We start from the raw sequence: 14,173 nt of genomic DNA, 5'->3' as shown, positions 1-14,173 counted from the left end.
ACTCTTAGTGAAATATTCTTTGCAGGATAATTGTGCAATGAAATTATTGAGGCTGTAGAAGAGTTGATGACTTGTTTGTGAGTAATGCTTGGTCTATGCTAGCCAGCGGAAGTGTTGCAAGGTTAGACAGAAGTGTAGTATGAATGAATATGTCTATTTGTGTATGTATGTAATGCATATTGACAATTACATAGCAGTGGAACATAATCAGATATGTTTTTCAAAGTAATATCTTGAGAGGGCTTGCCATTTTATTGAAACTTGTAGAGTATTCTTAAGATAATATTTTTTTAAAACTTGTGTTACCTTTGTTTCATTTTTGCATGGAGAGGAATCATAGAGCCATTTGGGATGATCTCTGGAGATAATCTAGTCCATCTTCATTCCCAAAGCAAGACTTATAAGAGCAGGTTGCATCAGAGCTTGGGCAGCCAAGTGCTGAGTAGCTCCAAGGACTGAGGAGACTCCTCCACCTGTCTGGGCAGCCTGTTCCAATACTCAATCAACCACCTGGTGAAAAAGCTTTTGCCCAGCTTGGAATTGTCTGTGTTTCAGATTTGGCAAAGGTTTAATGTGAGAGGTTGAGTGGCAACAGACAGTCTGTCTTCCCCTTGTCTGTGCCCTCCCAGTAGAGAGCTGTAGGTAGCTGCACAATCTCCCTTCTCCAGGCTGAGCAGCCCCAGTTGTCTCAGTCTCCCCTGAGGAAGAACTTATGTGCTTCAGCCCTCTAACCACCATGGTGGCCTTCCATTGGACTCGATCCTGGCACGTCCATGCCCTTCTTGCACAGGAGAGCCCTAGCCTGGGTGCGGTGTTCCACACGACGTCTTACAAGGGGCAAAGGAAGGGGAAGAATCACAGCCCTGGCCTCACCCTTGCCAATACAGCCCAGCATGCAGTTGGCCGCCTTTGCAGCAGGGGCACACTGTGGAATCGGATTCAACTTGCTGTCCACTGGGGTTCTTGGATTTATTTTCTAGTTGATTTCTAGAAACTGTACAGTTACACAAAGTACCTCCACCCCAGGTGCAGGACCTAACAATTGCATCTGGATGTCGCAGAGTTGCTGACAGCCCATTTCTTTGGCCTCTCAAGGTCCCTTTCAATAGCAGTCTTGCCCACCACTGCATTGGCTTTCCTCCTTAGGCTGGTGCCATCCACAGTCTTGCTGAGGATGCTCTCTATCCCGTCTTCCAGGTCTTCAATAAGGGTGTTAAAGACCATGGGCTTGGTACTGATCCCTGATGGATGCCACGAATAACCAGCCACCAATTGGACGTTGTACCCCTGATCACAACCCTTTGAGCCAGCCTGAGTCCAGCCACTTTTTCACCCAGTTATCTCCCACTGTCCAGCTGATATCTCACCAGTTTGGGAATAAAGTCTGTTCAAGAGACTGTGCTAAAGGTTTGCTAAATTGAACATATTCTGAATATTAAAGTCTTGCTACAGACCTCTAACTACTCAACCATGTAAGCACAGTCTGCTAGTGGGAAATGAATTAATCTCTTGCAGTTTTTGCATCTTGCAATGTAAGATATGCTTTAGAAAAATAGAAATGTGTATCTCTTACTGACTTATAAAGGATATTAAACACGTTTTAGAAATAACAAAGGATGAGAAAAAGTTTTGTAGAGGAAGAGAGAAAACAGCGATGGAGAACTCTGCAAGTTTGTGCACTAGGTACTTAGGATCAATTCAGGTTTTAAAATTTTGATTTACAATGGTCATTGTTTTTACACATTTTCCTGTTGTGTGTTTTTTTTTTTAAACTCAGTTTTCTTTAACTTCATTTGCTGAAAGCAGAGGGACAATATTTGCATAAATAGGTGAGTGATCCTCAAGAGAAAAAATTATTTTCCCATTAAGCATACTTATGAGGCACTTTGGAGGTCTTGCACATAGGATATATATATATTTTAAAATGAGAAAATGTCTTTAGAGAGAAAAAGAACTATCACAGTTATCACAGTATGTTTGGGATTGGAAGGGACCTCAAAAGATCATCTAGTCCAATCCCCCTGCTGGAGCAGGAACACCTAGGTGAGGTCACACAGGAACATGTCCAGGTGGGTTTTGAATGTCTCCAGTGAAGGAGACTCCACAACCTCCCTGGGCAGCCTGTTCCCTCACTGAGAAGTTTTTTCTCAAATTTAAGTGGAACCTCTTGTGTTCCAGCTTGATCCCATTACCCCTTGTCCTATCATTGTTTGTCACCAAGAAGAGCCTGGCTCCATCCTCGTGGCACTCACCCTTTATATATTTATAAACATTAATAAGGTCACCCCTCAGTCTCCTCTTCTCCAAGCTAAAGAGACCCAGCTCCCTCAGCCTTTCTTCATAAGGGAGATGCTATGTATTTTAAATTTGGAAAACAGAATAATGAATGACGATAATAACCTCTACTTATTAGGAAAGATCATAATAAACCTCATCTGTTATGTGTTCAGGTGTTGTCAATTGTAATTCACTTTAAACCTTGCCATAACTGTTTTATATTACAGTAGAAAATTGACTGAGGAACTTGCATATAAATTTGCTAGCCTAGGTGTCTTTAGCATTATGACTTGCATAGTTTTAGAAGTAACCATAGTGCTCTGTAAAAACATTTCAGCTGAGTACCTGGTCTGACACATGTGCAAAAAAGGAAAAAGGAGCCTGGTTGTGCAAATTTCTTTTTGTCCTGATCCAAGGTATATTTGTATAACAACACTCATAAGTAGGGCCCAGTGTTAAAATTTAAGTTTTCTAGGCTTTATGTATGATGCAAGCTAGTGAGAAAAGATATTTTCGTAAATGAGTAGTTTTCTTTAAAAACCATGTCTCTAGATACATCATGAGTATTTTTAGTTTTCCGCTGCTGTGACTGTTGTTTGGGATCACTCTTGTTCATGCTCAAATGAACAGGCATTTACCCAGTCTCATACTATAAGCTACAGTTATTTGAAAATGTAACTCCCTTCCCACCCCCAGTATAATTTTGACTGTAAAATGTTTGTCATCTGGTGTGAGGTGGATTTATGGGAGCGTGGTAGTTTTAGTGCCTTTGGCTGGGTGTTTCTGGTGACATCACTGTGATCTAGACAGAGTGTGTGACTCTAGTTGGTTCCAGTGTTAAATAGTTTCATAATTATGCTGGTTTTGGCAGTTTGCTTGGAACTTTTTCCCATCTCTTTAATGAACATGTTTTACTTCTGGGCTTATGAGACAGCCACATGTTTGAGAAATTAATAGTGTGCTCTTAAAGTTAACATTGAGCAGAAGTGTGCAGATACAGAAAGCTTTTGGATATACGTCTACATAGGAATGTAGTTCCTATAAGGTCATGGGCACTGTTATCGTCTTCCGGCAATGAAAGAATACGGCTTTTGCTTTATGAAGTATAAGTAGCTGTTGCAAAAAATGGTGTGTTCGTGCTCAAAAAAAAAAACCCCTATCCAGCTCTTAAACCTTTTTGATAATTGTGTAATGTAAGGAAATGAATGGATGTTATCCCATGTTAAAATAACTTTTTCAAATATTTGGTCAGGTTGAATTCTTCTTAAATGTAGGTATATTCCGTTACTTCATGTGAATTAAGTCTGAGATAAATTTTCGTGTGTTGCAGTTTGGCACCATCTTGGAACATGTCCACTTTTTTGATGACTTTTAGGTCCACCTTGCTCTAAATGGTTGCAACCATTTGCTATCACAACAGAATTGTAGCTGAGGGAAATATTAAAAGCTTATTGTATTGAATTTGTTTATAGGTTAAGATTTGAGACTTACTTTCAAAAATAACACAATCTTAAGGGTTTTTTTTGCCCCTTTCGAACAGTGTAAACCCTCCAAAACCCAGTGTGTTGGTGTATGTTCCTAACTGTTTGAAAGTGGTAAAAGCTTAAACCATTCTTATTTCCTCTTTAAGTGTTAGTAATACTCTATATGATTGAAACACTGCATAGATTTTGCATGAAGTTATGAGAGGATTCATCAAATGTGGTCATTTCAGTATGCAGATAGTAAAGATAGACTTCAATGTAGTCAGGCTTGATACAGTTAACACTTCAAAAATAGAATGCCTTCCCCATCCCTCTGGGCCCCCCTCTCTTTTTCTCATAGCCAACATAAATATTAAAAGGCAAGGGTAATGTGATCCTATCAGATCAAATCATTAAATAGTTGCACTGCAGCATTCTGTACAATCCACAAGTGAGCTCAGGAAAGAAGGAAATGTGCTAATTGAGCTGTTCGGTGACTCTGACATGACGGGTTTTTTTGCAAGTTCAAAACATAAATAGCAGTATGATGACTCATCTGAAAAAATATTTTCATGCTGCATATGAACTAGTTTCCAAGAAAGAGGTTACGGTTAAAATTATTTCAAACATTTCAGTTTAAAAGCTTTTGATCTAATTTTTCTCAGTAAGCTGGAGACATGAAGGAGAAGTGAGATTTTCTGATTACAGAATGCACATGTTGATGAAGAGGCTTCTGTCACCCCAGGTTTAAAGAAAGAAATTACACTGTAGTTAGAAGTTCTGAGAGAGTCTTCAGGAGACTCACATTCTTTGATGAAAAGCATCAGAAGGTTGTCAGGGATAAGGAATTAAACAAATGCCCTCCAGACAGAGTTGATGCTAAACACCCATTTCATTTTTTCATGCACTGGAATGGGAAAGTCCTGCGTGACTGAAATGGCCACATAACCATAAATTAAAAAACAACACACAGTTTGTTTCAATACTATATTACTGACTGGAAGATCTCAAATCTTTTATGATAATTTATCCTTTTAGAAGCTATCTTCTACCCTTCTAATGTGTGAATGAATCTGTCTTCTGCAATTTTTCCAAATAAGTTTAGCCTTCTATTTTTTTTTCCTTTTTTTTCCCCAGGCTAACATTATATCGCTCATCATCTTATTTTTTTCATAGTGAAATGATATTTCCACTTTATCAGACAATTTCACTCTGTGTTCTGTTTTTGGAACATGGAGTGGAAGGAAAGGAACGCTCCAATTGTTTTTGAATTTGTAGACTTCTATTTAAAATATATCATTACGTGTAACTTTAAATTTTTCATGCAAAGAACCCTACAAAACATGAAGAAGTAAGTAATGTGAAGGTTCTTTTTCACAATTTCTTTGAGATTATTAAAAATGTCAGGCAGCATGCAGGTGAACACGTGGTCTGTCCTGTACAAAACCCCAAGACAGTTTAAGCAGTTTCCTTTCGGTGGTTAGAGGACTTAAAAATATTATAGTTTCATACTACAGCACTTGACATTTGTTCCCCAGAACCTTCTTTCTGTGAACATGTTATGTGATCCTAGTAGTGCCATGACCCAGAGAGCATTTCTCTCTTTTTGCTGAAGACTACATCTATCAAAGAGAGAACTGGCTTGGGTCAAAAGTTGTAAACATTTGCTTCTTCTCTAACCCGCTCTTCTAACATGTCTACAAGAATACTTGCGTTACTTTTCTTAGTTTTCTTGCACATGAGTCTTGCAGTTAAACTGTCATTCTGGAATGTAATGGGAACACTAGTAGGGCATTTAAAACACTAAATTCAGTTAAGATTTTCTTGTATCTGCACATTTCATCTTGTAAGTCTTATATCGTATTCTCTATTTATGAACGTGTTTCCTGCTTCTGAGTTCCTTGAGGTGAACAAGTTAAATAGAATGTGAAGATGAGCATGCTGTCTGCACATTCATCTTTTCTGGGGCAATGTTTTACTATTTTAGAAGTCTGCAAAAATATTTTGCTTTTTGTATCAGCTTCAATTAGCTGTATTAGGAAGGATATGACTGACTTCTTGGAATCATCTGAGAAGGTTTTTATGAGTAGGTATTTAAGCTCATAAAATTTAGTAGTTTCTCATATTTATTTCGTTAGTCTTTAGGGCGCTGTTTCTGAAGGAATGTTTCAGCAGAAATGCAGCTAGATAAAATGTATTCAGTTGTAATTAATAATTAAATGCCTGAGGTTTTTTTTTAATAAAAATGAAATTATTAATTGCAGCAGTAGCAGAAGTTTAATTCACCAAATCTTTACCCCACATTTATTTTCTTTTTATTTGGTCAACTCAATTGCTTTCTTTTCCTCTAGCAGGAAGATCATGAAAGTTGTGGTTCCAGTTCAACAAACCGCAGTACCACCGAAAGTGTAAAATCGGCAGTAAAACCACGACGAGTTCAGCAATCTACTTCTCCTGACCCTGATTTACCTCCAGGTAATCCATAATTTCAGAAGCTTGATTGTATTTGCGTGATAAAGATAATTAAGTTTCATTCAGGTGGCCACAATTGTCTGGGTTACGCTATTATATCTCTGTTTACCTACAAATCACATAAAATGAGTGAAATACTTGAATATTATAAAATTACGACAAAATGTAGTTAATGCTTCTATTTATTCCTTCAGTTTTGTTGAATCTTTAAATTTTCAGAACTCATAGTGCAAGATAGATTAGTGTGAGAAACACATGGTAGGGGTGGTGTGTTAGATTTTTGTCCTCTCCTGCTCTGGTTCTTCTGTTTCGGAATCACTCTGTTTTCTCCTGCTCATTAACTGCTCAGTGATTCACATTAAGTTATTTTCTTGTATGTTTTCAAATTCTTATAGTAGTTTTAAAGGTAAACATTTCCCTTTAGGAAAGTAATGATTCTGAGTTGATGTTTCTTATTTGAGTCCTGGCAGGGATGTTTACCATTTTTGCCCCCAACCCTCCCCCCCCTTCCCGACTGGCTCAGTTGAACCTGGAGATTTTTATATGATATAAAAATGCTTAAGTAGATTACTATTGCGTATGAGTTTGCACAGAAATTTGGAGTATGAGGTTTTGTTTTGTGCAGAAAAATGAAATTGGAGAGTACTGGAATGAATTGCAAGTTGCCTTTTGAGGACATCTGATTTTTAGACGGGTTAGAGATATGGCAGTTTTGTGTTAGGCTCTGTTAAAGCTCAGAGGCCAGGCTGTCTGGTGGCTTGGAACTGCGGGACCCTGGGCATCCGTGTGTCCCACCATGGACAGCGCTTCAGCTCTGGTGCTTCTGGGCCTTTGGATTTGATGTGGGAACATCAGGAACATCTGCAACTAGATCAGGTTGCTCAGAGCCCCATCCAGCCTGGTGCTGAAAGTCTCCAGGGATGGGGCATCTACCACCTCTCTGGGCAACCTGGGTCAGTGTTTCACCACCCTCATGGTAAAAAAAATCTTCCTCATGTCTAGTCTGAATCTCCCTGCCTGTAGTTTAAAACCATTACCCCTTATCACAACAGGCCCTGCTAAAAAGTCTGTCCCCATCTTTTTTATAGGCCCTTTTTAAGTACTGAAAGGCTGCAATAAGGTCTCCCTGGAGCCTTCTCTTCTCCAGGCTGAACAACCCCACCTCTGTCAGCCTGTCCTCACAGCAGAGCTGTTCTATCCCTCTGATCATTTTGGTGGCCTCCTCTGGCCCCCCTCCAGCAGGTCCATGTCTGTCCTGTACTGAGGGCTCCAGAGCTGGATGCAGAACTCCAGATGGGGTCTTACGAGAGCATAGGGACAGAATCACCTCCCTCAACCTGCTGGCCACACTGCTTTTGAGGTAGCCCAAGATGTGATTTGCCTTCTGTTGATGACATCTGATGAAGTTAAAACATTCCAAAAGATATGTTTCCAGAAATCCAGATGAAACATGCTCACTGAAAATTGATTTGTGTGTTGTCTTTTATGAATATATTGTGTTTCTTAATGATTTGAGTGCTCACACAAATTGCACATATTGTATTTGCAGTACTGTAGGAAATTATCAGATCTGGTACTTTATGTTAGTATGTGCTGGATTCTGTAGATGTACTTTGTGCCTCTGTGAAAATGTAGGGCGCCATCACTTCCCAGCTCCTGCAGTGTCATTGTGTTCCTTCTTCAACTGCATAGAGTATGTTAGTGATGGAGTCTAATGATTCAGAGAGCATTAGTGAAATCTTTATTGAATGGACTGTAAGTTACTCTCCATGTGGCAAAGTTACCTAAATACAGTTATGGGTGGTGGTTTTTTTTTTTTAAATACATAAATAACATAGAGATCCAGTGTGGTAAAGAGCTTCCATGAGGAGCAGAGGCCCCTTCAGAAGATGATTTTATTTTCTGTGGTATAGGATGTGGCTTTGCTAAGCTTTAATTTGCATATCCTGGATTTCAGTAAGATGCTGAGTCATCTACTTAGATTTTAGTCTTTGAAGGTTTTAAGTATCATACTATGGTTGCAATTTGTTGAAAGATTTATTTGTTCTGTGTTCTCAGAGATGGAGCAAGGCAGAGCTAAAAATGTAGCTTTGGTTACAACAAAGCACGGCTAAACTTAAAATGTTTAGGTGTCACCAGTCTGATATGAATTCTGTTGAATCAATAGACCAATCTAGTTGACAGTGCTACAATATTTTGGAGGGTTGGATCTGAAACGCATTCGTAGCTCGTACCACACAGTGCAGCCTGCTGGGTTCTGGGGAATTTGAAAGAAGCATACGTGTGGATTTTGTATTGTATCTTAGAAGACTTTGCCCCTACAGATTTGAGTGGTTTTTAGTCACTTAATCATAGAATACCTGAATTTTAGTGGCAAAGATGGTCATAGTGTTATGTTTCAAAATTACAGGAATAAGAAGCAACCTCTACTGGTTGTCTCACACTTGTATTAAACAAAACCTTTTTTAAACTGTATTGTACCTGAACTTGCTGATGCTGTTTTTACTTTTTTTAATTGTAAGAATTACAATTTATATTCATTTTCTTTAGAGACTGATCCTCAGTCATGAGTATCTGATTCTAGTGTATTTGAGGGTAACCTTACTTAGGAAGCTGATACCTGCATGGTGCTTTTCCAAACTAGTGGTGCAGTATGTTGTTAAATGTCGTTGCAGAAGTGTGAAAGTTTTTTTTCAGATCTGTGACCCCTAATTAATTTCAAAGAAATAATTCTGCTCCTTCTTTTTATGCATTCAGGCAAAAGAAGTCACACAGATAAGTGTTATTGCTCTGTTCCTGAATACAGCTGGAAACTGTCAGTAGAACTTGCTTTTTTTGTTGCTGTGATGCTGGATTTATGATGTTTTTGTCATTCACAGCAGAAAAATGTAAATTAGATTGACTTTGACCCTTAAAAGCAAAATATTGAAAAAGCTTTGGACCTGTGGAGGGACAGCTTTACTTTCCTCAATGAAAGTAATAGCTTGCTTTAGAATTGTAATTAAATTACTGGTTTTGATTTTCTAGTTGCTAGTTATATAGTCTGCAAAATATTTCTATGTTGAACTAAAGCAACTAAATGCTTTGTGCCAGCTTCTACTTACACGCAGGTCAGTTTATACCACCCGTGTTATGAATGAGTTGCTTATGCCCCTTTATTAAAATAATACATATGCTTCTCTGAGTTCCTATTACATAGAATATCTTGCCATTTGAAGAAGTCAGTGAGAAAATTCTCAAAACCAAGTTATTCCATGTCCGTTACAGTAGTTTTTTTTGATTGATATGCTAAAAAGGTAAATTCAGATTATGTTAGAAAACTGAGAGTACTAAGGTGTCAAAATTTTGACTCTGACTGCGCTTCTGGATTTCCTATTTATGTAGACAATGGTCTAAAACATTTTACAGATTTTGTTTTAATACAATTACAATCCTAGTAACATGGCAGGAGATGTTTAAATGCCTTTTCTGTCCCACTGGAACTGGCTTTGCTCAAAGCGCGATGTATGCTCAAGAATAGTATAAAATGAAGCAAGCTAAGTTATGGCAAGAAATATCACATGTTTTACAATAAAATTTTTATCTGTAAATACTTCTAAAAAGATAGAAATGTACCAGATCAGAATCAAAATATCCTGTTGATGGTAACCAAAAGCATGTTTTGCACTTAAGAAAGGACGTTGTTGGAGGCTTTGAATGCTGAAAACCAAAAAAACATGTCAACTGTGTAAATTTGCAGTTGTGGAACTTGAGAAAAATCACTTATGTAATGGTAAAACTTGCCATGTACTTCAAGGGAGAAAGTAATATTTGAGTATGAAAACAATGAGTAGCTAGAAAAAGCGGAGTAGAATGGAAGGAGGAATATGAGTCTGCTCCTACTGGTCTCAAAATGTTTTGATGTTCATTTGAAGCTATTTGAATTAAAATTGTAGATATAACTGAGTCTTATTTAATGCAAGTTTCAGAAAACTACTCTTGAAGCCTGTGGATTTAAACCTGTATTGTTAACTGTCTTTTCTTCAGTGTAGTTACCAAACTAGACCTCAAGGGCATGTATTAAATATCTTTTTTAGATAGAATGTTAGTAATGTTATAAATTGTAAAACATAGACGTTTTAAGGTGCTTTTTTTTTTTCCCCAGTACGAATGAGTTATCTTGGTAGTTACATTCAGTATAGATAAAATACATGAATATGGGTAGTATTTAATTTCTTTACCATATTGGTAAAATGTTAGTGTTTACTGCATACTGGGAATTCACAGATGAGATCATTTTTCCAATCACAGTATGTCTGAAAAATTTTAAATGGATTTCTTCCCAACAGACTTCAGTGCAGGTGCTCACTATTTGGGTTGTTGACAGAAATTGATTTTGTTATACCTCACAGGGGTCTTGCTGAGCATGATGTGGATACATTAGCTTCTAGAATGAAAAAAAAGTACTAGACATATGATTGTTTAGTTATTTTTTTAAAAAACTAGGTGAGAGAGCAAATAGGTGTAATATATGCATACTTGAAAAGTAATGTAGCAACCAGTGTTCACTTTTCCAAACCTATTTCTAATTATCTTTCGAGTAGAAAAAGTCACTATCATTGATTCTTTCTCTTTTTTTCCTACATAATTTTCATAATCTTCCATAATTAGTTTGAAAGTTGATTCTTGCCACCAAAAATCAATCTCTTATGCTCTATTATATTCCTAGCACTTACTTTTTTCTTTGTACACTGTTTCTTGCAGTTCCAGAATGCTGGTTGTTACCTGCACTGAATGTTAAAGAATTTTATGTTTTGTGATTTTTGGATAAATAAAGGACAATGATACTTGGTTTGTTTTAATTTTGCTTTTTTAAAAATAAACAAGTTGGAAATGATGACTTCAGTAATACATCGATTTGACATCATGTCTTTCTTATAACTGCTAAGAATTTGTTCTGTTTTACAGGTTATGTTCAGAGTTTGATTAGGCGTGTTGTAAACAATGTCAACGTTGTGATCAACAATCTCATATTAAAATATGTGGAGGATGATATTGTTCTCTCAGTCAATATCACTTCTGCAGAATGCTATACAGTGGATGAGTTTTGGGATCGAGCATTCATGGACATCTCTGGTGAGTAGATACTGTGTCCTTTGAGGTTTCAGAGTGGAGACACTCTGAGAGAAATTTGCAAGTACAATAAAAAAGGCTCTTATTTCAGAACTAAGATACTTTCTGCATGTTTTCATTTATTAAGTTTTTCCCTTGTCCTTCATTTTGAAGAGCCAATCATAACAATTGATTCTTAACACATATTTGTATGATCACTGATAATTATACAACATGTTTTGTAGTCCTCTCTGCTCATAGTTGCCATCCTTTTGTGATTGCATTTCATTTTGTGGTTGTGTCTGGCAGTAAGTGTGTAGACAATTTGTTTTTCTGAATGAGAAGTAACGTTTTAGGCTGTTATGTTGCATTTGTGAGGACCTTAAAACTCTCTGTAGAGGGTGGCTAGAGAAGGGGTAAAACATGCTGCACTGCAGTGAACGTGGCATACCAACTGCAAGATGTGCTTCATTTTGCTTTGCATTTTCAGGAAAAACAAATGAATTTTTTATTTTTGTCGTGGTCTTTGAATTACCAACATTCACCTGTAACTCTAGCTATTCTTACTGACATTTGGTAGATGTGGAATTTGGGTGCAGTAAGAATATTTTAAGATCACACAGAACATCTCTGGTAGAATGGGGAATGTAATGGTTTCGTGACCACCGGACCCATTTCTTTGTTCTGGCTCAATTTATTACAAACTAAACCAACAAAATTAAAAAATATGTTTCATGTTGAGATCACTATAACAGCTCTTGTTTGCTTTGGAGGATTGAAAAGAAAACTTTGGGGGGAAAATATGCAAGATTCTTTCTGGGAGAATAATGAGAATAATATTTATTGGTCTTAGGCTTTCACATGAAGCAGTTCTCTTATTTTATAAACAGATCTTAAGGTACAGTGAAGGGGTGAAAATTTGAATTGTGTGTAACTAATTTGTCCTCACTTTTTAAGTATTCATCTGAAAGACTGTGACATATAGGGCAACGAAGATGATTAAGGGAGTGGAGCACCTCCCTTATGAAGAAAGGCTGAGGGAGCTGGGTCTCTTTAGTTTGGAAAAGAGGAGACTAAGGGGGGACCTTGTTAATGTTTATAAATATATAAAGGGTGAGTGTCATGAGGATGGAGCCAGGCTCTTCTCGGTGGCAAACAATGATATGACAAGGGGTAATGGGATCAAGCTGGAACACAAGAGGTTCCACTTAAATTTGAGGAGAAACTTCTTCTCAGTGAGGGTGACAGAGCACTGGAACAGGCTGCCCAGGGAGGTTGTGGAGTCTCCTTCTCTGGAGACATTCAAAACCTGCCTGGACATGTTCCTGTGCGACCTCACCTAGGTGTTCCTGCTCCAGCAGGGGGATTGGACTAGATGATCTTTTGAGGTCCCTTCCAATGCCAAACATACTGTGATACTGTGATAAAATTATTCTCTTTAGTTGCATGAGCAACACAAGTAGGTTGCTGATGATTTAAATAATGACCACACAACTGTATTGCATTTTCTTCTTAAAAAAGAACATGTATGCGTAACTGATTTTTCTTATGCAATATATTTTTTAACCTATATACTTCTTTTAAAAGCCACTGATTTGGTACTGAGAAAGATGATCAACTTTTCTGACTGCACAGTATGTCTTGATAAGAGGAACGCCAGTGGTAAGATTGAATTTTACCAGGAACCTCTGCTGTACAAATGTTCCTTCAGGACTCGTCTGCATTTTACTTATGATAACCTCAACTCCAAAATGCCATCTATTATTAAAGTAGGTATCCAAAATAAGTTTTTTGCTACTCACTTGTGAAGTTTTGACATTTTTCAAAATATGCTTTGAAATTTAAAATAAAATGAAAAGTGAATGCTGTAGTTTTTAGCTAACAGGTTTTTTTGATTATGTTTTGTTCATATGATGCAATTAGCCTATGTACAGTGATAACTTGAAAGTAAGGAGGTAATGCTCTCTAATATTTTCTACTTTTTCTGAAGTTTTAAGAGAGAAAATGTAATAACTGAAAGGAGAACAAATTTGCACAGATAATCTCTTAAAAAACATTGTATGCTTTAAGGTCCTGCAATAAGATGGAAAGGGTTTTTTTTTACTACTTATTCTTTCAAATGTAGCTCAAACTCTCATAAATAACAAGGAACTTCGATGTATGAACACTATGTAGTGAACTATGTGAAATGGATTAGCAAGCCCAGCTCGGTCCCTAGTGAGTAGGGGTGCAGTATTACTCGTGGGCATCTGATTTAAGTGACGTTTACATTTTGCAGAAGGAAAACGCTGAGTTACTGGAGGGACTGAACTGCATTTCACTTCTACCTTTTCTTTTCCTGCTCTGAGTAGTCATACGTGTAAGGTTTGTCTTCTCTCCCTCCCTCTCTCAATGAATCCAGTGGTGCCCATTTAATTTGTTGAGAATTGTTTTAAATTAAGACACAGACTTCGTACTAAGCATATCTCAAGTTTTAATAAATAATAATCTTCAGGTGTATTTACTGCAAAATAGTTTGTTCGTTTGTTTTTCAGAGTAACTGGTAACAACTTTTGGAAACAACTTTTACCTATTTTGAGTTTTGTAAACAGGAAGTTATATATTTAATGATGCCAGGACTTTTAACCGCATGCATTATAACTTTGGAACCTATATGAACTCCAGTGATAAGAAGGAATCAAATTATGACTTTCTGTAGTTTACCAGTTACGTTCTTTATGTTCTGTGGTGATAGTGTGATTACTGCATATAGACAGTAAATCTTAGTGTTAAAGAACTTGATTTTCATATTGGCTGAATACTTCTGCAAATTTTGGAGGAGTCATCTGAACCCAGCTGAAGCTCCAGGTTCCAGGTTTGCAGAGTAAAGT

The 14,173-nt window shown here is 37.2% G+C and overlaps 1 protein-coding gene across 10 annotated transcripts in view; it reads left to right on the top strand.

Annotated features, from left to right (window-relative positions):
* Positions 1 to 14,173, top strand: part of VPS13B (vacuolar protein sorting 13 homolog B) — a 455,756-nt gene that overhangs the window by 33,189 nt on the left and 408,394 nt on the right. For 6 of the 10 annotated variants that reach the window (XM_082046869.1, XM_082046865.1, XM_082046867.1 and 3 more), the window contains 3 exons: positions 6,092 to 6,215; positions 11,160 to 11,327; positions 12,891 to 13,072. In XM_082046869.1, the coding sequence (XP_081902995.1) occupies positions 6,092 to 6,215; positions 11,160 to 11,327; positions 12,891 to 13,072 (474 nt within the window). The remainder of the gene's footprint in view (positions 1 to 6,091; positions 6,216 to 11,159; positions 11,328 to 12,890; positions 13,073 to 14,173) is intronic. The other 4 variants (XM_082046868.1, XM_082046872.1, XM_082046866.1 and 1 more) reach the window with 1 other exon arrangement.

The sequence above is a fragment of the Streptopelia decaocto genome (genome assembly GCF_964273445.1).
Source record: "Streptopelia decaocto genome assembly, chromosome: 2".
Classification (NCBI taxonomy): domain Eukaryota; kingdom Metazoa; phylum Chordata; class Aves; order Columbiformes; family Columbidae; genus Streptopelia; species Streptopelia decaocto.
This window is presented reverse-complemented; position numbering and strand designations above follow the sequence as displayed.